The sequence below is a fragment of the Lissotriton vulgaris genome, chromosome 1_1 (genome assembly GCF_964263255.1).
Source record: "Lissotriton vulgaris chromosome 1_1, aLisVul1.2, whole genome shotgun sequence".
In the NCBI taxonomy this organism is placed as follows: Eukaryota; Metazoa; Chordata; class Amphibia; order Caudata; family Salamandridae; genus Lissotriton; species Lissotriton vulgaris.
Window position 1 is genome coordinate 218,174,361 of NC_141685.1, and position 23,018 is coordinate 218,197,378.

At 43.3% G+C, this 23,018-nt stretch overlaps 1 protein-coding gene across 5 annotated transcripts in view; it reads left to right on the plus strand.

Moving 5' to 3' along the window:
• LOC147740927 (uncharacterized) overlaps positions 1-23,018 on the plus strand; it is a 364,072-nt gene that overhangs the window by 241,674 nt on the left and 99,380 nt on the right. For 4 of the 5 annotated variants that reach the window (XM_086936051.1, XM_086936062.1, XM_086936058.1 and 1 more), the window contains 3 exons: positions 8,813-8,832; positions 12,896-12,923; positions 13,227-13,264. In XM_086936051.1, the coding sequence (XP_086792177.1) occupies positions 8,813-8,832; positions 12,896-12,923; positions 13,227-13,264 (86 nt within the window). The remainder of the gene's footprint in view (positions 1-8,812; positions 8,833-12,895; positions 12,924-13,226; positions 13,265-23,018) is intronic. The other variant, XM_086936065.1, reaches the window with a different exon arrangement.

Below are 23,018 nucleotides of genomic sequence, written 5' to 3' on the forward strand. Positions count from 1 at the left end.
GTTGTCGCTGGGTCTGTACTCGCTGCGGGCACTTCCGGTTAACAGCGCCGACGAGGCCCCACTTCCGCCCGGGCAGCATCCAAACCAGCTGCCGCTGCTGCGCTCGTGCCACCAGGCTACATACATGCTCCCAAACTTCTCCTCCAAGTGCCGCTCGGTCACCGGACCCGGGGCACCTCGTCTGGGTTCGTTTTTGTGTGGATAGGCATGCGGATTGATTCGGGAAGCCGCCTTACTCCGGGAGCCTCTCTAGTTTGCTGCCGCCATCATCGGCTGCTAGCCACGCCCCCCACTGGAAGCCTTTTTAAGTAGATAGCTGTAACACCAGAAAGCTCGAGTGTCAATTCACCATGTCTCCAACCAATCCTCCAGACAGTTACTTTTTATCCGTTTCACAGTCAAGTTGTCAAACTTCTTTTTACGTTGTTTCACTTTCGGTTAATCGCTGCTTCAGTTAACCACTTCTACACCACTTCAGAGTTCATTTATTACTGAGATCCAAGATCCCATCAGTAATAAATAGTAATAAATAGTCAGAAAATTCTCAGAATAAATTCCAGTGGTAGTTGAAACTGCAGCACACATGGGTATATGGTACTAATGGTCAGTCCTTGTCGCCAATTTGAAGTGACTCCAAACACACTCAAATAGTAGGTCAGATGTATTTTAATGACCATTAGTTCCAACAGGAAACTGCCAAACCAGAGCACAAAGAGAATATTCCAACATAAACATTCTGTAACCATAGGAAAGGGATGACAATATGGGAGCATGCAGAATAATAAACATAGAAGATAGATTACTACAGTTCTGCTGCCAGGGGTATGTGCGCACATTTTACACCAGTCCAAGTGCTTCACTTCACAGGACCAACAGAGCTCACAGTCCGACTATGGCACACAACACACAAAACACTAGGTTGGAATGACATGCTGACCAAAGCCACACCACTATGGCAATTTATTACTGCGGAAGAGATATATTGACTACATGCTGGTAATCTGGGAGGCTGAGCAGGTCTCCTTGGAGATCTTTTCTGTATGGCTTAACCCTTTGAATATTCATCTGAAATTCACGTGTGAATTTGGCAGAAAGAACCTCACTTTTTTTACCTTAAATTATACCCTAAAGATGGTCAGATTTTTACAGAATTATACCAATGGCACGCTACGCCCTATTGAGCTACAGGAGTTTTCACCCAGGAGCACTTTGTCACAATCTTCAGGTTGGGCAGTTTCGGCGGCTAAGGAGGAATTGTACAGAGTTGATGAAATATCGAGAACATGCTAACAATCTTACCCATAATCTCTTGGCGCCACAATATCCATCCCATCTGGTCTGCTGAGCATCTAATCGGGCATGTAATAATAACCTTGACGCACTGCTAGAATCTCATCCAAAACCTTCTTCCGATCACCTGGCATGTGTGAGCACGTTTAGCCATCTTACTGAGACCACCAAGAAGGCTAATATTACCAATTGGCACATTCTTAATAAGTCTGTTAGAACAAGTAATAATACTTGTGCTGTCGTGCACTGTTCACTTGGTGAAATACACCTAAACTTATTATTAACTTGACCACAATATTTCAATTTGTATTGTTCGGTTTATCTGTCATTATCTATTCATCATGACAATCAAAAACTTAATACATTCATTATTGTCCTTATTGGTCAATCACAAATCAATAATCAAATTAATAATCATTGATGATCATAGTACATTATTCATTATTCACAAATTTACAGATTCAACATCAATTCAACAAATTTACAGTGCATGCCCAATGCATTTCGGTACCAGCCTGGTACCTTCTTCAGGGGAAAATATGTGAAAATAAATTAATAGAATGTGTTTGTAAATTCAATTGGTAGATCCATGGTTGTCTGTAGTATTGTATTCTAATATCTTGAGTGTGTCCAGTGTACTCTCTGTATATATATATATCATACCTGTATGGAATGATGTGTTGCTCTGATATCTAAAAGAAAAATATCAAATGATTGCTCGTGAAGTCCCTAATACCAGAAAACTTGGGATGATCTCCGTAATTGTATTACGGACACTATCAAGGACTGTCTACATGTAAATAGACACAATATGCATATATACTCAAAAAAAATAAAAAACTGGAGCTGTTCATCCATTACCAAAAAATGATCTCTGTATTTCAGATGAGTAGCGCGGTAATTGCCGTAAAGTAGTTTAAAACCTTGTGATGCTCGAACATGATGCTATTAATCAATCTCCGCTTGCGCCCTCTACCCTATCCATCCATTTCCAAAAAATAATCCCTGTATTTCGTATGAGTTCCTGCGGTAATGTACAAATTGCCGTGAAATAGTTTAAATCTTTGTGTTGCTCAAACATGATACTGTCATCAATCACCGCTTACTCCCTCTGCCCTGATATAATACGAACCTGCATCCTATGACTAGACTAGTATTGTATGATGCTGTGCTCATGTACTCGTAATATGAACATGCCTATATATGTAGTGTATGGTGCGGAGCACCAGGTGTTCACAGTACCAATTATTTCATGAGTGTCGTATGTGGTGATTGTGTGGTTTGCACATGTTTCTATCCCCAGATAATCATCAAACTTTTGCATAGATGCATTAATAAGTACTTCAGTGTTCCATCTGATACATAAGCTGATTATACTTCCTACCTAGTGGCTGTATTCAATTGGAATCTTTGGCTCATAAATAATTCAGTCTTTAGATACCTTAACCTAATCAGAGCTGTGACTGTATCATCTGCCTAAAGGTAACATGATAGATCAAACCTATCGATAAGGCCTACTGGTGCCATGGGATTTAGCGTTTTGATCCAATACGTTTCTCGTTGTAACAACTTTTGATGGTTATCAATTCTAGGTTGAATCATTACTTTCTCAATGATTAAAAAGCGTAGCTGTGCAATCGTGTGGTTGGCTTCATTCCAATGTGTGGCTAGAGGTGATGACATGGCTTTATTGCGAATTCTGATTTTGTGCTCAGAGATTCTGAGCTTTAGTTTGCGTTCCGTTTTACCGACATACATTTTGCCGCATGGGCATATTATGCCATAGACTACATTCAATGTATTACAGTCACTAGTGTGTAGTAATTTAATCTGTTTCCCTGTGGTGGGGTGAGCAAATATATTCCCTGTTGTAAAATTATTGCAATGTATGCAATTCTGGCATAGCATAGTCCCCTTGTGTGTCGAAATTGTTGACTCAACATTGGTCCATTTCAATAGTTGCCTCAAGTTCCCCCTATTGTAAATTGTTGTAATGGATTAGTGACTCCATGATTGGCTATTTCATTTACCTACAGTGCACCATGTGTGCCCAGGTCCTATTAATCAAATGCTGCTGGTGGGCTTGCAGCACTGGTTGTGCCACCCTCAGAAGAAGCTTGTAAAACTTGTCTCAGGCCTACTATTGCAGAGCCTGTGTGCAGTTTGGGACAGCCATGTCGACTTGGCAAGTGCACCCACTTGCCAGTCCCTAAACCTTCCCTTTTCTACAAATGAGTCAGCCTTAAGGTAGGGCCAAGAGCAGGGTGCATTGTATGTAAAAGGTAGGCCATGCCCTGATGTGTGTGACATGTCCTGATAGTGAATTACAGCCAATTTCGTTTTTCACTACTGCAAGGCTACCTGTTTCCATAGGCCAGAATGGGATGTTTGAATATAACAACTTATAATCCTAACTAACCCAGGGAACAAGGAGAAATTGGAGTTTAGTATGCCTGAACTCAGAATGTTAAAGTACATCTTTTAGTGAGGGTGATTTTTACATTCTGTGTTTGAAACTACCACTTTTGGAAAGTAGGTATTTTCTTGCCTAACCTTACAGTATGCCTCTGCGTATTCCATGCCTGGTTTGTGAGTGACACGGGGCTGGAGAAAGCTGTGGCTCCAGCAGTGCGATGGCTCAGGGCTGGGCTGAATAGGACCTGCATTGAATAAAGAGTGGGAGGCATAGATTTCCTTTCAGCTACCTCGCCAGGTCTGCTTTCAACAATGCTGTCTCCACCTCCTGCCAGGAGGCTGCTGTAGAACTGGTTTTGACTGAGCACAGGTACCCTCGGCCCCCAGAGGACAAAGGATTTACTGGTATAAATATTGGGGCCCAGACCACAGAACTTAAGATCACTTCTGGGAATCAAGACAAACCTCTACCAAGGAAAAGAACCAAGGAAGCCGAAGGAGGAGACTGCTCCTGTGCTGTTTTGCGATTTCTGGGGTTGGCCTGCAGTGGTTACTTTATTTGCGAAGGAAGGGGGAAAAGGACTTTTGTGAACTTTTCATAATCTTGAAGAAGAATTTCCAAGGACTTGAAGTGTGCTTGCCTCCTCGCTGAAGTCTCAGGCATACAAGACTTCACCACCAGCTCCCCTGATTCCCCTTGCTGGGAATTTTACCTGCGGAGAGGTGCCTACTGTTGTTTGGGCCCTCTGAGAAGACTGTGTGTCCCTGGAAGCGAGATGCAACGAGGAGAAGTGTGTCACCGCCGCAGAAGTTGCTGTCCCATTGCCGTAGAAGCGTGCCACAGCTGAAGCTGTTTGCAATGGCATCATCGACGAAGCGTATCGCATCACCGAAGATGCGTGTCGCCGCCACATAGGTCACCGTCGCATCGACGAAGAGGCGTGTCGCAGGGTCTGTCAAGGCTCAGAAGTTACTGAGTTGGCCACAAGGACTTAGGGCATGCACGCATCGCATCCAACATTGTCACATCACATCAAAAACACCATTTTGTCGCATCGCACCGGATCATCACATCGCATCAAGGTGCCATCTTGTCACATCGTCACCAGGCCGCAGTAAGAAAAAATGCATCACCTCCCCACACAGTAAGGAAGTTAGCCTCAACTCCTCTGTGCAGCAGAAAGGAACTGACGTATCCACTCTCCTAAGTGTAAGGGCAGGCGCATCAACTTCCCTGCAACCCTTTTGTTTGTATTGCGTGGCGCATCCCATGTACTTTGAAAGTAAAGTGTTGCCCTTACCATCAACATTGAACTAAGCTATTTTCTACCATTTTAAAGTCTTATTTTTGATTACAGTGTTTTTGATTTTTGTCATTTTGTCTTGTGTTAAGTGTAGTAAAGATTACTTATTTTTCTTAACTGGTGTGGTGTCCATTTGAAGTGTTTTCACTGTATTACTGTATGTGTTCACAAATGCTTTACACACTGCCTCTGATATAAGCCCGTCTGCTCATGCCAAGCTACCAAGGGGGTGAGCAGGGATTATTTTAGAAGTGTAGCCCCTTACCCTGACTAAAAGCAAGGGTCCATATTTTGACAAAGGTACCTACCTCTGCCAACTAGAGACCCTCAATTCTAACAGCTGTCATCTTAATGGCTTAAATGATGATATAACATAGTGTGCATTATAAATCCTTGCTATACCATTATTCTCAGGGTGCCTAACTGTTACTCATCTGATGACTACAGTAATAGCATTTCTATATGGATATATGATATTGACTGACTGTTACCATACGTCCATGTCCAGTACTGAATGTATATCCATATATGTTTATAATCCCTATAGATGATTGTTTACTACAGAGCATCCATGACATTCAAAATAATAGCCTTCCTTTTGGAATTGGCTACATCGGCATGTTAGGTACGGTCATATTAAAAAGGGTTTTTAATTTAAGTCTGTTTGACTACAGTTCTCAGGCCATAGGGGACAGGTATTTGACTCTGTTTTGATTACACTAGTGTGACAGGGTCGGCCTTCATAATACATCTTATTAACTACAGTGCCCAAGTAGGCTCAACACTTTCGCACAACGCGCAATTATGAGGCTCTTTACTGGGGGCACCCCCGTAACGGAATTACTACTCCTGCCAGAGTCTCTTCGGTATATGGATCTCTCTCACATATAAGGAGAGAATATATGGGTTTGCAGTCTGTTGCAGTTAAACTACCGCCGTACCTAATGTCTCAGGTTTAGTTGTTACGACAATCAGCTGGCATACATTCGGACAACAGCCGGTCGCATATCATCCCTAAGGGTGATTCGAAATAGGGGGGAAGTTCTACTTTGCAGCTATACCTATATACTGTACCTAATGACTTTTTGGCTATATTTATTTTTGAGAGGGTCATAGCAATCCTTTACTTGACTCCAATTCCCAGGTAGCCCTAGCTCATTTGCACATGTGCAACAATGGACGCTTATAACAGGGGCCAAACTCGCAGTTTAATTACTCCTGCCATGGTCTGCACAGAATAAAAGAACAGTATCCCAACTGGTATTATTTATAAGACAATTAGGGTTGTATTAATTGTTTTTACTACAGTGCTGCTACAACTGTAATTTACCTTACCTCTTCTTGATAAACATGATGCCTTGAGCACATTGCAAATACTCAATGAGTCTCCTTATTTTCTTGCTGATAATGTCTTTGGCATATCATATCTAATTGTCTTAGAAATAATACCAGTTGGGATACTGTTCTTTTATTCTAATTATTCACCCCAATCCCAACGTGTTTGATGGGTTTTTGCTCCTGTACTGTATACATGCTCTGCACAGATCACCAATCCCCATGTAAGGTGAAGCTACATAAAATAGTTTAACTAAATATTGTTTTCGAGGGCAGTGGTCTGAGCTATTGCCCTTTCCATGGTTCTACTGTGCATCTACAGTGATGCACTACAAACGAAGCCCTTTATTAATGATGATGATGATGATGATTTGAGTCTTGTATAACGCAACTTTGCCCATAGGCGCCAAGGCGCAGGGGATGTAAAAGGAAGCTGAGTGTGAAGATGAGGGGCAATGCCGACTAGAGGTAGGATTCCCTGAAAAGCCAGGTCTTCAAGGCCTTCCGGAACTGAAAATGAGAGGGTTGATCCCTAAGTGCCACTGGAAGGGAGTTCCACATCCTTGGAACAAGGGAGAAAAAAGCCCTCCCGCCCCATCTTGCCTTCAAAATTCTGGGAACAGCGAGAAGGTTTTTGTTCGCTAAGCGGAGGTCCCTACCGGGGACATAGAGAGATACAAGGGAACTGATGTCTTCTGCCCCAAGCCCATGAAGGGCACGGTGGGTGAGGCACAAGGCCTTAAAATCAATCCTTGCTTGCATAGGGAGCCAGTGCAGATTTTTCCTAATGGCTGAGCCTGATGAACGCTTCGGAGCGTCAGCAACAAACCTTGCGGCCGCGTTTTGCACAGTTTGGAGACGCTGGACAAGTTGTTTGGTAATTCCTAAATAAATTACATTGCAATAGTCCAGATGGGAGGCTATGAGGGCTACCGTGACCTGTTTACGGGCTTCGATCGACAGGTAATGTACAATTTTCCTCAGGATTCGCAAAACCCCACAGCAAGTTGCGGCCGTCCTGGTGACCTGCTTGTAGAAGGAAAGCGAGGAGTCAAAAATAACGCCCAGATTCCGGGCTGACAAAGTGGGCGTGGGGCAAGCACCGAGAACAGAGGGCCACCAGTCCACTGACCAAATCCCCTGTTTTCCTCCAAAGATGATCACCTTCGTTTTCTCCCCGTTTAGTTTGAGGTAATTTCTTACCATCCACCCTGCAACTGCCTCCATGCAGGCTTTAAAATTCAGGGCAGTGATGTCAGTGGTTTGTGAGATGGAGACCATGATCTGGGTGTCGTCAGCATAAGATACGACTTCCAGACCAAAGGATCTAACTAGCCTAGCCAACGGTGTTACATATATATTGATGGGTTGGGCACATCAATCTCGCTTGACCTAAAATCCTAGGTAGCCTGAGCGCGTTTGTACATGCAAAGTGATTGAGGCTCATTACAGGTGCCCGCATCTCGGTTTCATTACTCCCTCTAGAGTCTTCACAGATCACCTACCCACATGTAAGGTGAGGTTACATATTAAAGGGTTTATAATTTGTTCTTATGGGCTGCAGTCCGGGTAGTGACAATATCTATAGTCTGTGCTCAGGTGTTACTGCTACCAGTTGCTTGTCAATGCCCGATATCCATAATTCGGGTCTGAGGTTCTCTTTTAGAATATGGTGCGGTTTACTCCCTACAGTTATATTTATGTATTTAACACAACCCCACCCCGATCACGTGACCGCATTGGCGGATAAGAACCTGCGTCTCTCCGTCCCGATTACCTATCCGGTTCCCGGCAGAGAGGGGTAGGTCCACCCGCAGAGGCACAGGTGAATACAAGTAAGTGTGTGAGAGCATGTGTGACTATGGTGATAATCAGAGAGAGACGGGCTCTGTGAGGAGCGTATTCCAGGATCAATGAGACTTTAGAATTCACCCCGGTTGTTTACAAGCAGATACCTCACAGCCCTGCATGTAATAACGACACTATTTCAATACCAGAAGGAGCACCCCACTATTTCAAGACCGGAAGGGGCATCCCCCCTGATGATAAGAAAACCTAGATCTAGGGTTAAACATATGATGAAACAAGTGGTACTCTTCCTTTTTTTATCGTTTTACCCAATACTTGACTACTGTCCACCATCATTAGCCTGAAAACTAAGAGGTTGAACCCGTAGCTCTACCTGCCGGGTGCTGTTGTTGTAGCTCACCCCCACCAATATAGGTGAGTGTCCGATCACTATACCTGTTATGAGAGTACTGCTGCTGATTATTGTTTTTAACTTTGTGAGACTACTCCCTTTGAGCATGCCATTCACTTTGCTCACCACGGATGAGACCACCTGTTTTTAGCACATGTCAAGTAATCACTTACATAGGCATGCTTCACAGTGTTTTGTTTGGTGACACATGTCAATTTTAGTGGAAACGTGACCTGTTGTGAATTGCTTTTTTTGTCTCCCACTGTAGGCAAATACACCACAACACAGGTACCTTTGATCATTTACACTATTTGAAATAATTTTCTATAGCAAGGTAAAGGCACTTTGTAGATAATTTGAAAAAACCACAAACTTTTTTTTCATTTTGGTCCTGAAGAATCACTAGTCAGAGGACAACCAGCGAGAAACATGTCGACCTATTGATATACCCATTAGTCTAGTCTCGTACCAGGGGTCATTAATTCCCTCCAAGCCTATTCTATTTCTCATTTTTATTTTGGAATAAGGAACCACTAGAATAAACTTGATCCTGGTACCCTTTACCCCAATTTTAACTCTCCCTACGTCTACACAATACTGGCCCCTCACCCACACTTCACCCATACGGCAGTTGGAAAAAGATCTCCGCCAAAGAGCCCCTCTTTGAGGTGTTGCCCTTTGGGTATTGCACCACCGACCCAACGAGGAGCCATGATGAAGCATGACACCTGCAAGGGTGTGTGAGGCCATTATATCCAACAAATTGGATACCCACGCGTTGATCCACGACGCTAGGGTGTCACCAACACAAAACCCTTTCCCCATTTAGGAACAGCCTGGTACCTCTTGTGTTTCATGCATACTATTACTCTCTCTATCATCTTGGGGGAAATGTGAGATTGGAGAGGAAGAAATGTGACGTAAAGCAGTCTTTAACAGATAGAGTATTATGTACAGGTCGTAGCTGGACTCACCACCTGTATGTGGTACAAAGAGTCTTAATTAATCTGCCAAGAAGTTCTACAGAAAGGCTTAAACAATCTGCCAAGAAGATCTTTAGGTGGTAGGCCTCCCTATGAGGTACCGTTTGGGGACAAGATGTAGGTTCCAGACCTTGACAATCAAAGCAATGAGCTCCAAAAATGTTCTGCCAATAACAAGGTGAAGGGAGAACCAGCAACTCCTTGCTGAATTCCAAAGATGGGGGATCTGGTTTGAGAGAAGAGCATGTTGTCCATCATACAGAGCAATGGACCTATTCTGGCAGTTGGATGTACCAGATCTGAAATTTTACTGCCCCTTGCTGATTGTAAACACAAACGAATTGTATCAATTGATCAAAACCACACCGTGGGCCCTGTTCTGCAAAGTAGGCCACGAGGGATCCTGGGTAGTTACCTGTCTCCTCTCACTACAGTACACAAAATCACTCTACAAACTCACAGTGGCACTGAGGTTTCTACAACCCGACTGGGTATAGCCTGATTCTGAGGATTTCCTACTTCCTATTACATCTACCACTACATACAATCACACAGGTTTCAATTCCACGTGCCAAATAGGAAGTTGTTTATTATTCCTCTCCTTTGGCCTTAAATACCAATCCTACACCACTCCATTAGGTTCCTGTTTTAACACAGACTGCCTCTGGCTATGTTTCCCAAATTGGTGATTGTTCTTCAGATTTGTTAGACCCACCACCGCATGGAACTTTTGCATTTATAATTTGGCTCAAAAACACATATTTTGTTCCACCTTGGAGTTGCATTTAGATTTTTATTTTGTTGCTCTTCCTTTTCCTTTGGATTGGATTTGTGACAGTTTGCTTTTTGATTCTGAATGGACACCATCTCCCAGAAGGCTCTGCTGTTGAACTGGTAACAGATGCATTGAAGCCCATTGTTCATCACACAAATTGCGAAGAGACCTCTCCCTTGTGAACAAATCAGCGGTTCTGGTACTTATTGGAATAGTTTGATATACGGTCCCAGATGATATTTTTTGGAATGACTGAAATTTTGCATATATCATCTGTATTTAAGATTACTCCTAGCAGCATATCTGATGAGTGAGATATTCGTACAGTCAGGTTAATGAATGACGCACTAGAACAGTATATTGTATTTGAACGTGAATATATGTACAATGGAACATCTAGTTTGATTAAATGTTTTGTTTTCAGAACTATCATACCATTACTAACACAAAGCTAGTACTCCAAGTGCAGTATTTAATTACACACATTGGGAACATTGCCCACCTCCACCACTGAGTAGCTCCAAGAAATTTTGCCCAGAAGTTTGTATTTTTTTCTGGCAATAATTTCATAGACCCAGAGTCTTATTATTATGAATGTTGCCCTTCCCCAGCTAAGAAAAATATGTTAACAGACACTAAATGTATTTACTTGGCTCCCTTTATTTCACAGTTCTCAATACAAGGGTAGGAGTTTTGAAAGGACAATATTGATTTAAAGTCTGTTTGTGGAAGTAAAGACTGGCAAGTTCAAGGCAATTAACTTTTGTTTAGATCGTATCACATACCAAGACAAATAGTTTTCCTGAACAAAACTGTTTGCAAATCACAAATTATAAAGAGGAAATGTTCAACAACATGCTCAAGAATGGTAGATAGAAATTCCACACATTCCATTCCATAGGGTGGGCTAGAGTGGCCATTAGATACTAATGGGTGTCATGCAACCTTTCTCAACAACACATAGGGTTTCAGGATAAGTAGACCAGACCCTCGTTACGCGCAGACACAAAACTCGCCTATAGAAACAACATATAGCATGGGGAAATTGAGTGTAGAATGGCTAAAACATTCCACGTTAGATGTGGTGAAAGAACACTTGTCTGCCCTTTATGATGACATGGATTTACAGGATGTTTTGCTAGTGCCTAGAAATCCACTTCAAAAAGGCTTTTAGTATGATTTGTAAAACAATTTGTGGAAAGTTTCACGGCAGGAAACTCCTGTGCAGATACATGAAATTGACAGAGTAAATCTAGAAAAAAGCTCTAGCAGTAGTTGACAATGATAAGACTATGTTATCCACTAGAATTTATTCTCTGAGTAACATTGTGTCATCAGCTATTATTAACATCATACAAAGTGACATATATGGCATTTGTAAGCACACAAAAGTGCATTCACTTTTAGGGGTCAAGCCTGTGGGGGAACACTCCTGTTCTTGTACACTGATAGTTTAAATTTAAAAATGAGAGAAAAAAAATCAAGCTGAAATTGACGTTTGGTTCAGTTCATTTCTACATCAGGAAGATGGACAGCTCTCATGTCCGAAAGACACCTGACAGGAATGCCTAATAGTATGGAGGCTTTATATTTCATAGTCGATATACACCAGTTCTTATAGCCTTATGTATTTTTTTTATTTATTTGTTTGCATTTGTATGGCGCACAGCTACCCAACAAAGGGTTTCCCGGCGCAACAGATCCCAGTGTCAATGCGGTTACAGGAATTAGATGTTGAATAGCCATGTTTTTAGGGCTTTTGTAGAGGCTATTGTAGTCTTTACTTTATCACCGGTCAGTAATTAATGTCATGACGTTCCAAAAGGCAATAGCTATTACCGACCTTGTGCTGAGAGAAAAGGTAAGCATGCTAATTTTCAAGGGTTATGTCGCTCATAACCTTTCTCTGTTTCATATGTAATGAAGCAACGTAATTGTCTCCAAACAACTTCTATCGTAGAACATGATCACTAATGCTCTGTGAAGAGAGCCAAAATTAGTATTTGACCTATCGTAAACCCATAATGGAAGATATCTGTTTATTTCTGGTGGTGATTGGGTATTTTCAATAACGGCTTTGCCTAAGGTATTGTTGGCGTTAATCTATGATGAGAGCCCATGAGCATATACTTACTCTGCACAGCTTCAGGAAGAGCCTCAAGACCTGGCTCTTTGACTGATCCAGAGCAGCACCCCTCCCCCCCCCAGCGGCTTGAGACCGTGACGGGTGAGTAGCGCACTTCATAAACCCCTGATTGATTGACTGATATACTTGATTTATACAAACGATAAGGATTTTAAATATGTACCCCCCTCATTCTCTCACCGTACATCAGACACTTATAGTCGTAAAATTAAATGATCAACAACAGCATCATGTTTCAATCCAAGGATTTAATGCAGACTCGGGTCATGGTGTTTTGTTTTCAAGCTATTCTTTGCTCAAGAATGCTGTAATTGTGAGAAGAGTGGCCTTCACATGTGTTACACATAAAATTGTCAAACATCTGTAATAATGTCATTAAGACTCACCATAGGTATTTCTTAAAGTGTCCGGACAAAACTGAGGGAGAACTGTGTTTTATCTTTACAGGCAACAACAGCTTACAAGAGCAGTAGAGGTAAGACTTGTTACCTATGTGCATAGACACACAGGGGGTACCAATTTTGACCTTACGAAAGCCATGGACTGTCCCCTTTTTAGCGTGGGGTACAGCTTTTGGGCAGGAAAAAATGTGGCAAATGTTGATTATGATGGATGTACAATACATTGACTCATTTTAAGATCCAATGCTGCATCTCTACTCCTGCACTAAGTATCCACAGAATAAAAGAAATCTCCTGCATTTATGCAGAGATATTTGTAAGAATAGATCTGGATCCCTAGATTTACCAGAAATCATTTTTCTTATTCTCCCTTACAGCAAAGTTTAGACCTGAGTGTTGGCGCTGTCTGAGCAAGGTGAGTCAGACTGGCCGATGATGAAGCATGACACGAAAATGTGGGTGAGGCCTTTCTGTCCACAAACTCTGAATTTTGTTTTTACACCTTTGGGGCCTCATTTATGAGGCCGTGCGTCACTTTTACGCCGCCGGTGCGTCCCTTTTTGTGACGCACCAGCAGCGTAAAAAATGTGCCTTGTTGCACCATATTTATGAAGTGACGCATCTAGGTAGATGCGTCACTTTGTAAACCCCTGCGCTACATTATACCTGCACCAGGTATAATGTATGCAGGGGGGGGTCGTTCTGATGCAAGAAAAGGTCATAGAAGTGACACAGTGATATCTATAAGATTTCACTGCGCCACTTCTAGGACGCAAATGCGTCAATTTCTTACGCCTGCCTCACAGCAGGCGTAAGATTGACGCAGGCCCTTTCACATGGGGCTTACCCCATGTGAAAGGACACATTGCTGGAGTTGTGTCACTTTTGTGACACACTCCAGCAATGCGTTACTTTTGCGCCATACAAATACATCAGAAATACTGACGTATCTGTGACTCCTTGAGCAATGATGCGCCGTACTGTAAATATGACGCATCATTGGTGTCGCAAGGAGGGCGCAATGAAAAGTGACGCATGGCTGTTTTCACGCAGCGATACGTCAATTTTCGTAAATGAGGCCCCTGGAGTCTTCTTTATTGTGAGTTCAAAAAGTAAATTAGCTGGCATATATTTTTGTGGTTGTATGCTCTTTGTAGAGGTTGTAAGCAGTCCTTTGAGAAGTATGTCTCCTCCTTTAGTGTGATACTTGCTGATCCAAAGCCTGGTATTCCTGCAGCTTTAATGCCCTGCAACTGACCTGCTGGCATGGGGCAGCTTTTGCACATGTGATAACATTTATTTCCTGTTCACACAACAAAGGAAAACATGCTTCTAAAGCTAATTTTAACAATAACACTTCTGCTCCTCAGTCCCTACCCTCATTTTCAATTAAAAATAATGCTGACAGAGCCTTCACCATAGGTCATGTTCATAATGTGCACAGACATGAAGCCAGGACAGCTTCTAACAATCCTACTCCATTTCTGACTTTTCCTATCATAAGAAACAATTGGCTTAATTTGATTGTGTAAAGTATATTGTTATACATGCCCCTTAGGAAGTGTTCCTACACAAATGTCTGAGACAGATTCCCACCAGATTTCCCTGTGGTGTCTGGGGTCGAGCCAGTCTTTCGACTCAGGTGCCATGACCTATGCCAGGCCCAGACACTTCGATGCCAATGCTGACTCTATTGATCCCGAAACAGGAGGTCCAGATACTTCCCTCTGATACATTGCCATTTTGACCTCAATAGAAGTTGTGACTGAATGAGCCCGTAGCGCTACTTACTCCACGTGATTTACCACCTCCAGAAGGGAGAAAGCACCCTTTTTAGAACAAGCCCAGACATCTACTGTGACGTGGGTAACAAGTTTGCTCAACCCTACAGGTTGATAATTGTTACAAGGAATTACAGGAGGCAGCAATCGCAATACCCTACTGGAAATGGGTTTCCGCTCACCCCCAGACCAACCAAAGAATCCACTTCCTATGCTATGGTGATGCGCAGGACAGTACATGACCTCCTAATCCCCACTATGGAGGTTAAAACCAATGTCTTGACAGACATTCGCCAACCATGGCAGACATCTTCAGAGGCCCTTCTTTCATTTAACGAGGCACTACCAGATAACTTATTGGGGGCTTGCACGAAACGTTTTTTTGGCCCCCTAAGCAAGCAACAAATTTCCATGCTCCACCCTGCTCCAGGCAATCCTGTTTTTTTTCTCCTACAGCACCAGAAAGCCTAGTGGTGTAAGCCTCCTTGTGCCAATTCCATCCCAATACATTTCCTACGACCACCACCCCAACAGCAGGTGGAAATGTTTGGAAAACATGGGTTTTCTTCCACCAATCTGGCCTTCCAATCTGTTAAAAGCAGCTGCTGGTTGGGCTGTTATTGCCCTGCCCTTTTTGATTCAATGCAAAAAAAAACAGGTGATGGACAGAATGCAGAACAATGTCATACATTCACCCCAGTACAGAGATCTGGGCCTAAAACCATCGTTTTTTTGCTCACCATCCCATTCCAGTTTGAACCCAGCCATATGCAAATCAGTCTTGACCTTGTGCCCCATGGGAACAGTGCAGCCCAAACTGCCAAGTCAGGTCCTCCCAGGGCTGGAAACAAGCATCCAGGGACCGGTTTCGGGCTTTCAGCCCTCATCAGCCTGGATAGCTTGATTCCAGTGGCATGGAGAGCACGGGACTCACGTCTGAGCATACCCGTCTCACTCGGGGTGACAAATGCAAAAAACAACAGGTGATGGACAGAATGCAGAACAATGTCATACATTCACCCCAGTACAGAGATATGGGCCTAAATCCATCGTTTTTTTGCTCACCCTGCCATTCCAGTTTGAACCCAGCCATATGCAAATCAGTCTTGACCCTGTGCCCCATGGGAACAGTCCAGCCCGAACTGCCAAGCCAGGTCCTACCAGGACTGGAAACAAGCATCCAAGGACCGGTTTCGGGGTTTCAGCCCTCATCAGCCCGGATAGCTTGATTCCAGTGGCATGGAGAGCACGGGACTCACGTCTGAGCATACCCGTCTCACTCGGGTGACAAATGCAAAAAACAACAGGTGATGGACAGAATGCAGAACAATGTCATACATTCACCCCAGTACAGAGATCTGGGCCTAAATCCATCGTTTTTTTCCTCATCATGCCATTCCAGTTTGAACCCAGCCATATGCAAATCAGTCTTGACCCTGTGCCCCAAGGGAAAAGTCCAGCCTGAACTGCCAAGCCAGGTCCTCCCTGGACTGGAAACAAGCATCCAAGGACCGGTTTCGGGCTTCCAGCCCTCAACAGCTTGGATAGCTTGATTCCAGTGGCATGGAGAGCATGAGACTCACGTCTGAGCATACCCGTCTCACTCGGGGTGACAAATGCAAAAAACAACAGGTGATGGACAGAATGCAGAACAATGTCATACATTCACCCCAGTACAGAGATCTGGGCCTAAATCCATCGTTTTTTAGCTCACCATGCCATTCCAGTTTGAACCCAGCTATATGCAAATCAGTCTTGACCCTGTGCCCCGTGGGAACAGTCCAGCCCGAACTGCCAAGCCAGGTCCTCCCTGGACTGGAAACAAGCATCCAAGGACCAGTTTCGGGTTTTCAGCCCTCATCAGCCTGGATAGCTTGATTCCAGTGGCATGGAGAGCACGGGACTCACGTCTGAGCATACCTGTCTCACTCGGGGTGACAAATGCAAAAAACAACAGGTGATGGACAGAATGCAGAACAATGTCATACATTCACCCCAGCTGGGTGGAATGCCAGAAACCGGTCCTCGGAAGCTTGTTTCCGGTCCAGGGAAGGCATGGTTTGGCAGTTCAGGCTGGACTGTTTCCATGAGGCACAGGGTCAGACTGGTTTGCATATAGCCATGTCTGGACTGGGGTGGCAGAGTGGGCTAAAGAACGATGATAGATTAAACCCAGATCTTTTGACTGGGTGTGAGTGTTTGATTGGTTCAGATGCTCCGTCCATTACCAACCCCTTTTGTACCGCTTTTGGATTCAATGGCACAAGTCCTCCATGGTGCACCCAAAGACGTTCAATATGTTCTCACTCAGGGTATTCAAGACGATTGTGATCGTGATTCTTTGTGGCTTGAACTGACAAGTTACTTATCTTCGGTAATGTCTTATCTGGTAAAGACTCTATCTAGCTGCAGATTCCTTACCTTAGAATACTCCCCAGGCATCAGACTGGATCCAGAAACTTTTTGTAAACAGTACCCCTGCACGCCAGTGGGTTGCATCATTCAGCTCCATGTGGCGTTGGCATCATCCGTGCCAGAAGTAACAAGCATGAGCCTTTTAAGACGCCTCCCCAGTGCTCTGACGTCAGGTTTTTTTCACCACTTTCCAGGCCAGAAGCGCAGACCTATGGAGGACACTTACCACTGGTGCATTTGAACTAGGGCACTTAATAAGGGAATACACCTTTAACTCTAAAGTTAGTTCTAAGTGGGGAAGAAGGGTGGGTCGGTAAGGAAACTCCAGCTAGATTGTTTCTACCAGGTAAAGCGTTACCGAGGTGTGTAACTTGTGAATCTGATAAAGACCTCTAGCCACAGAGTACTTACCTTAGAATAGATACCCAAGCAATACTTTCCTAGATGTGGGACTTCTACACGGAGTGGACTAGAAAATCCTGTAGCAACTGAACAGGCAAATGATAATCTAGCTGAACCTGACTGTCCAGGTAGTAGTGCTTCATAAACGTGTGCTGGGAAGGACACATTGCAGCTCAACATGATCATTCATCCAGATCTCTTTTGTTCTGTCAATTAAACAACAGTGCTCTTTTTGGGTCCAGCTAAAGGCTGAGCATAAAATGTACCTACATGAAATTTAAGGAGCCTAAAGTATCAGTTGTGTAGCAGCTTAAAGGGAGCACACATCAAGAATATGAGAAGTAAGTTGAGGTCCTTCAATGGCATAGTGAAAGTAGCTGGTGAAACCATATGCTGAAGACCTTAGATACACCTTTGCGCAATAGAGAATTTGAAAAGGGATGTCAGCTCTGGCAACCGCACAAATGCCAATATGGCAGAGAAATAACATATCTGTGTGCCCAAGGCAGAGCCCTTCTGGGCTAGGGTAAAAATAAACAAAAGAAACTGGGAAAGGAATACAAACAGAAGGTAAACTTCTTATCTGTACACCATGCCACAAACTTGCACCAAAGGCAGGCATAAATCATCTTGGTGGACGGAGAGGACAGCCTCAAAAGCAACTGATAGCAGTGAGTAGGGGAGGCTTCTATACGGGCTCCGTATAATATTTCTAGAGTGGAACGGCTTCAGTGAGGAGCCACACAGCCCACCAGATCATGCACATAGATACCGCTGAAAGGTTTCTGGATCAGGTCTGACACATGGGGAATATTCAAAAGTTGAGGAATCAGTGGCTAGATAGACTCTCTACCAGAAAGAGTGTTACCAAAGGAAAATAACTTCATTTTCATATAGCACCACAGATCCAGATAGAAAAGTGAAATAAGCTAGTGACATGCACAAGCATTTAAAGTGTGTGGAACGTGTTTAATTCTATTTTCAATCATTAAACTCCTACAAGGGGAGGATGAAAACTTGTCCACAGGAGCCAGGCCAACTGCCTTCTCTAAGGCTATGAGCCATACCAACCTGTCCGCTGAGAAATATGAGGACAGGAGGGCAGGAAGAGACTTCAAACTGCAGCTGACAACGCTGAAACCGATTGCTGATGATGAAAAAGCAAAGATGGCCATGGAGGTGACAAGGATGACCATGGAGGAGGCATCCACCACCGGTGCCCAAGAGGAGACAAAGGCTGAGGCAGAAAGGGCCTTGGAGGAAAGAAAACAAGCTCTAGAGGAGATGCAAGAATTTCTGGCTCATGAAGTGAGTCAAAAGGAACTGGACTTGAAAGCAAAGATGCTCACAGATTTTAGTGAAGATGGTGGTATCAACAATCTAGTGTCCAAAGACATGAGGGTCCAAATACCCAAGGTCCCGGTGCCTAGATTAGAGGTGGGGACAGCATAAACAAATGGTTTGAAGCTTATGAAGTAGCTCTGTAGATGCATAGATTCAATGTGGGGATTGGTGAGCCAATCTCTGGAGGCATATGCCCAATGAGGGTACCGATTCTCTGGTGGCCCTAGGAAAGGGAAGCACGATACAGTGTCTCCTCTTAAAAGTAGCCTTGTCTTGTCAGGAAATATGATCTACCCCACCCTCCTGAGAAGTACAGTTTACATTTCAGAGACAGCCAGAAGATGTCAATCCAGTTATGAGTATATGTTTGGGATTACTCCAAGAAGACACTCTTTATGTGAAGGGCACAAATTTAAGTAATAATGATGAGCTGTACAATTGTTTTCTCTAAGAGCACATGTTCAGTGATTGTTTAGGTCTCGCGACCTATCAATGCGCACCCAAGTGCTCAAAATACTCGTGAAACCACTTGTTTTTGGTGTGGTTTTCTTCGAGTTCATGTGAATCACGTGACCAAACAAGCACGCGCATCAGCCTCCCTCCCTCCCTCCTAATTGCTTTTTTTCACGGCCGTCACCACATCAAATGGCTTCTCCCAGCATGTGCTCTGCGGCTTCTCCTCCCCTAATTATTCGTGGCTGGCCTTTGGCTGGCCGTACTTTCAGTTTCCCGCAGACCCCCACTAAGGCATACTTTTATAAACAGCATTCTAACATGTAATATAGTGCACCCAGCCCAACCAGCCTTTCACAGATAGCAATACATATTTGATTAAATTGTGTGTATTGTTGCTACAAACGCAGTCGCTTTCACTTTCAGATGCTGCGCTTGTTTACATTTCTGTTGCTTTCCTCCCACCACCCACCTGCTGTTCATGTTCACAATGCTCCCACCTACCTCTCTTCATTTTCCGCATTCCCTTTCTGTGTTTCTCCTTTTACAAAGACGCATTCATAGGAGACTACCCTGTGTGGATGTTTAAAGCTAGGCTGTCATTATTCCCCTACTAAGGCAAACTTTTATAAGCAGGAACGTACCGTAATATGTTATATGGATAGATTCACTGCAGCATCGTGTTCTGCTATAGTTTTCTGTGGGAAATCAAATGTGCACTACCCTTCCTGTTGCCTCTGCTCTGCCCAAGTATATTTCACGGACAAGCTTGCACTGCTGATGTTCCGGATGTACTTGTGCTATCTGCGTATATAACCCTTGTGTGCACCTCGTCTACCCCTCCAGAGACATGCTCCCCACCCAAGTGTGTGTTCCCCTCCCATGCATGTGTCGCGCTCACATGCACCCCTTCTACCCCTCCCATGCGCGTGTTCCTCCTCACCGCATGCCCCCACTAAGGCATGCTTTTATAAACAGCATCGTAACATGTAATAGAGTGCACCCAGCCCAACCAGCCTTTCACAGATAGCAATACATATTTGAATAAATTGTGTGTATTGTTGCTACAAACGCAGTCGCTTTCACTTTCGGATGCTGCGCTTGTTTACATTTCTGTTGCTTTCCTCCCACCCCCCACCCGTTGTTCATGTTCACAATGCTCCGACCCACCTCCCTTCATTCTCCCCATTCCCTTTCTGTGTTTCTCCTTTTACAAAGACGCATTCGTAGGAGACTGCCCTGTGTGGATGTTTAAAGCTAGGCTGTCATTATTCCCCTACTAAGGCAAACTTTTATAAGCAGGAACTTAACGTTATATGTTATATGGATAGATACACTGCGGCATCGCGTTCTGCTGTAGTTTTCTGTGGGAAATCAAATGTGCACTACCCTTCCTGTTGCCACTGCTCTGCCCAAGTATATTTCACGGACAAGCTTGCACTGCTGATGTTCCAGATGTACTTCTGCTATCTGCGTATATGTCCCTCGTGTGCACCTCGTCTACCCCTCCCGAGACATGCTCCCCACCCAAGTGTGTGTTCCCCTCCCATGCACGTGTCGCACTCACATGCACCCCTTCTACCCCTCCCATGCGAGTTTTCCTCCTCACCTGCGTGTGTCCCCCCTCCTTATTCCCTTTCCATGCCCATTTTCCCACTCCCCATGCACCCCGTCTATTAATTCGAAAAACATTTAAAAAAAGACCAATAACTGCTGCCCAAGCCATTCATTTAGCTTTAGGGTCCTAAAATAGTCAGAAATGTCACACATGTAGGAGTGCACTTGTGCTCTTCATGACTGGTACAAGTGAACTATTGACATATTTCACGTGCAGGGAAAACATCAATCAATGATCCGTTGGCCTCACAGAAGGAACACAGGCACTCGGCCCCCTTTGCGTGTGTAACACCAGCCTTTTTATTCATTTGACTATCCAAGTGGCCCCAAGTCTAGTCAAATGAGGATTCTTTTTCACTTTGTATGTCCCTGATTTTGCACGAATCGAAACAGTACAGCGTAAATACACTGAACATAATCTTCACAAAAGTTATTTACAAACGTTTAAGCTATTGCGATCATAAATTACAATAACTTTTATTTAAGTATTAATTATTTTAAAAAAATTAAAAGCCATTGTTATTTGTATTATCAATACATCTTATTCAAGTAGGATCTATGACAGAATTTCGACAGACAGAATTTCGACCTACACAAATATCGGCGTAATTATATCGATAGCAAAAATATCGACGCCCTATGTACAACATGGTAAGTACCAAAATATCAAAAAAATAATATCGATGTTAAAAATATCGTTGTCAAATATATCGATTTTTTTGGGATTTAAAATAACATAAAAAATACTGTAAATAATACTTATTAATTACTTAAACATATTTAAATATATGTAATAATGGTAAAAAAAAATAATACATATTTAATAAAAAATAATATTTAAAAATCATATATAATAAATACTTACTTAACAATAATTACTATTCCCACTCCAGTGGGTGCAACAGTAGGAAAATTGACCCCTTTACCCAAAAACCTAAAACTGACCCTGAACCCTAAAAATACCCCTTTACCCAAGAACTGAAAACTGACCCTGAACCCAAAAAATACCCCTTTACCCAAAAACTGAAAACTGACCCTGAACCCTAAAAATACCCCTTTACCTGAAAACTGACCCTGAACCCTAAAAAGCAAGGGAGGAGGGCATTTAAATTGTTCTGTCCTATAAAATGATTGGACTTTTCATGATATATGGATTATTAACCATGCTAACAGTATTTTTAGTATACATTTCTTTTCTAATTGTACCAGGTACAGTGCATTTCAGGGCACAATAGTTTAAATAAATATCTATACTGTCTTTGTTTTGTCTGGCTATCTTACCGTGGACTAGTGAAGTGGTGCTTCCTGTTAACACAGTCCCTGAGAGGGTTGCGAGTGTTGTGTTCTAGGGTGCCAACTCACTTGTTTCTCAAGTAAGGTTAGGATGATAAGAGAGGCACTATAGCTAGTCACACTTAGACCCATAGGTACTGAAGTGAAATGGTTAGTCAGTCCCTACATCTTGATGTTCTATGGTTCTAAGCATAGTTATGTTCTGAGCACAGAATCCATGCAACATGGCTCCACCAACATTTGGTCTGGTACTTACTTGCGGAAACCCTAAGTAGTGCTTTTGCTTGTGCTTGTCGACAATACCCTCAAAGCTTTTTCCAGAGATGTCCTTGGTGATATGGATTTTGCCGCTGCAGTATTTAGGCACAACCTCTCTGTTGGTTTTTCAAACTTGAATATTAAAAGGTTTTTTACACCCTGATTGTGCTACACTTTGAATCCATGTTTGGTTTGCTATGGCTTAGCCATTGGCTATTCTTGTTAATGGCTGTCGAGCAGTAACTCAACAGTAAATGCAACATGGAGATCCCAATGCAGGTGCTACTGTGATTTCTGTGGTTAAAGTGGATGCAGCGTTCTGCTTTGGAGTTTTTTATTCCTGGGTCAAATTCCCAACCGTGGATGCTAATAATAATACTTGTCATGAGTACTCTCTGCTGGCTCTTTCTGTGCCTTTACTGAAATTCCACTTACTGTCTGGGAGCACCAAACTTGGTTTATTGGTGCCGTTCCTCATGTGCTTGCACTCTCCGGATAGGCCTCTTGATCCTTGAAGGGGCCTCCTGACCAGCACTAACAGGGTAGTCCCCATATTAATTTAGTGCACCTAAAGCTTGATGCACTGGTCTTGTTTCTTTTATAATG